Source organism: Nuphar pumila, chromosome 3, assembly GCF_984573655.1.
Source record: "Nuphar pumila chromosome 3, dmNupPumi1.hap1.1, whole genome shotgun sequence".
In the NCBI taxonomy this organism is placed as follows: domain Eukaryota; kingdom Viridiplantae; phylum Streptophyta; class Magnoliopsida; order Nymphaeales; family Nymphaeaceae; genus Nuphar; species Nuphar pumila.
This window is the reverse complement of record NC_143251.1, coordinates 145,278,776-145,280,134: the sequence shown is the minus strand read 5'-3', so window position 1 is coordinate 145,280,134 and position 1,359 is coordinate 145,278,776. Positions and strand designations below refer to the sequence as shown.

General features: G+C 42.7%; 1 protein-coding gene across 1 annotated transcript; it reads left to right on the top strand.

Annotated features, from left to right (window-relative positions):
- Positions 1–378: 378 nt before the first annotated feature.
- LOC149844276 (receptor-like protein kinase THESEUS 1) lies at positions 379–957 on the top strand. Its single transcript, XM_090001067.1, has one exon. The coding sequence runs from the start codon at positions 379–381 to the stop codon at positions 955–957; it is 579 nt and encodes a 192-aa protein (XP_089857193.1).
- The last annotated feature ends 402 nt before the right edge of the window (positions 958–1,359 follow it).

Below are 1,359 nucleotides of genomic sequence, written 5' to 3'. Positions count from 1 at the left end.
CTCTTTTTCTCATGATTCTTCTTCTGCAAGCTTCAGCACCAACCCTAGTGTCGTTGGATCTATCTTGTTTCTCCGGGTTTGGTTCCTCGCCGACGGAAAAATCTTTGACGAAATGCGGCTGGCCGAAGAGATCGGTGTGTCCCTGGTCCCCGGAGAGATCAACGAAATGCGGCTAAGCAGGTCTCTGTTGGTTCTCCTTTCAATGGTATGTCCGTTTTGGCCTTGGAGACTGTCTACAGGCTCAATGTGGGAGGTCCTAAGATCACCCCAATCAATGATACATTATGAAGAACTTGAGAGAATGATAGGGTTTACCTGTTCTCTAACAACTCTGTGACGGTTGCATATGTGGATCCAACCTCCATTAACAACGGAACGATGGTCACCAAGGAGATTGCGCCCAATTGGGTATATGCCACTACTAAAGCAATTGCAGACGCGAATGTTTTAAATGTCAACTACAACATCACATGGTCTCTCCCCGTTGATCCAAGCTTCTTGTATTATATACGGCTTCACTTCAGTGATATCATTAGCAATGCTTTGAATGAGCTCATCTTCAATGTGTGTGTCAAATTTGATTATGGGGCAACTGGTCTTGATCTCTCCAAGAAGACCAATATGTTGAGAAGATCATATTATGCATATTTTGTTTTCAATACCTCTCTTGGATCAACTCGCATAAATGTGAGCATTGGCCCTAATTCGACTATTTGGGATAATGCCAATGCCACTCTTAATGGTTTAGAGATCACGAAGATCAGCAATGATGGTGGAAGTTTGGATGACCTGCTTTTTGTCCGAGACATTTATTTTGGTTCACAGCCGAAGAAGATGAAGTTGACATTCGTTCTTAGAGTGATAGTGGGCAGTCTGGCGGCAGTTCTGCTGGTAGCTATGGATTATCGTTGCTTTGTCGTTCTAATATCGAAAAGGCGACTCCATGCTCATTCGTGACTGTCATTGCCATTATATGGAAATTCACACACCATGAGCAAAGTTTCAACTACTTCTCAAAAGATCGGAACTGCCAGCTTTATCTCTTTGGCAAATTCAAATTTGGGGAGCTTATTCACCTTCCAAGAGATATTGGATGCAACCAACAAGTAAGTTTGATGTGGGTCTGCTTCTCTGTGTAGGCGACTTTGGCAAAGTTTACAAGGGAATGATTGACGATGGCACCAACGTTGCTATCAAAAGAGGAAATCCAATATCGGAGCAAGGTCTCACTGAGTTTCAGAATGTTGTCCAAGCTTCGACAACGTCATTTAGTTTCTTTAATTGGCTACTGCGATGATCTCTCTAGAGAGATTGAGATCCATATTCAGGGCAAAATTCCAATTCTAAATTCATATTCAG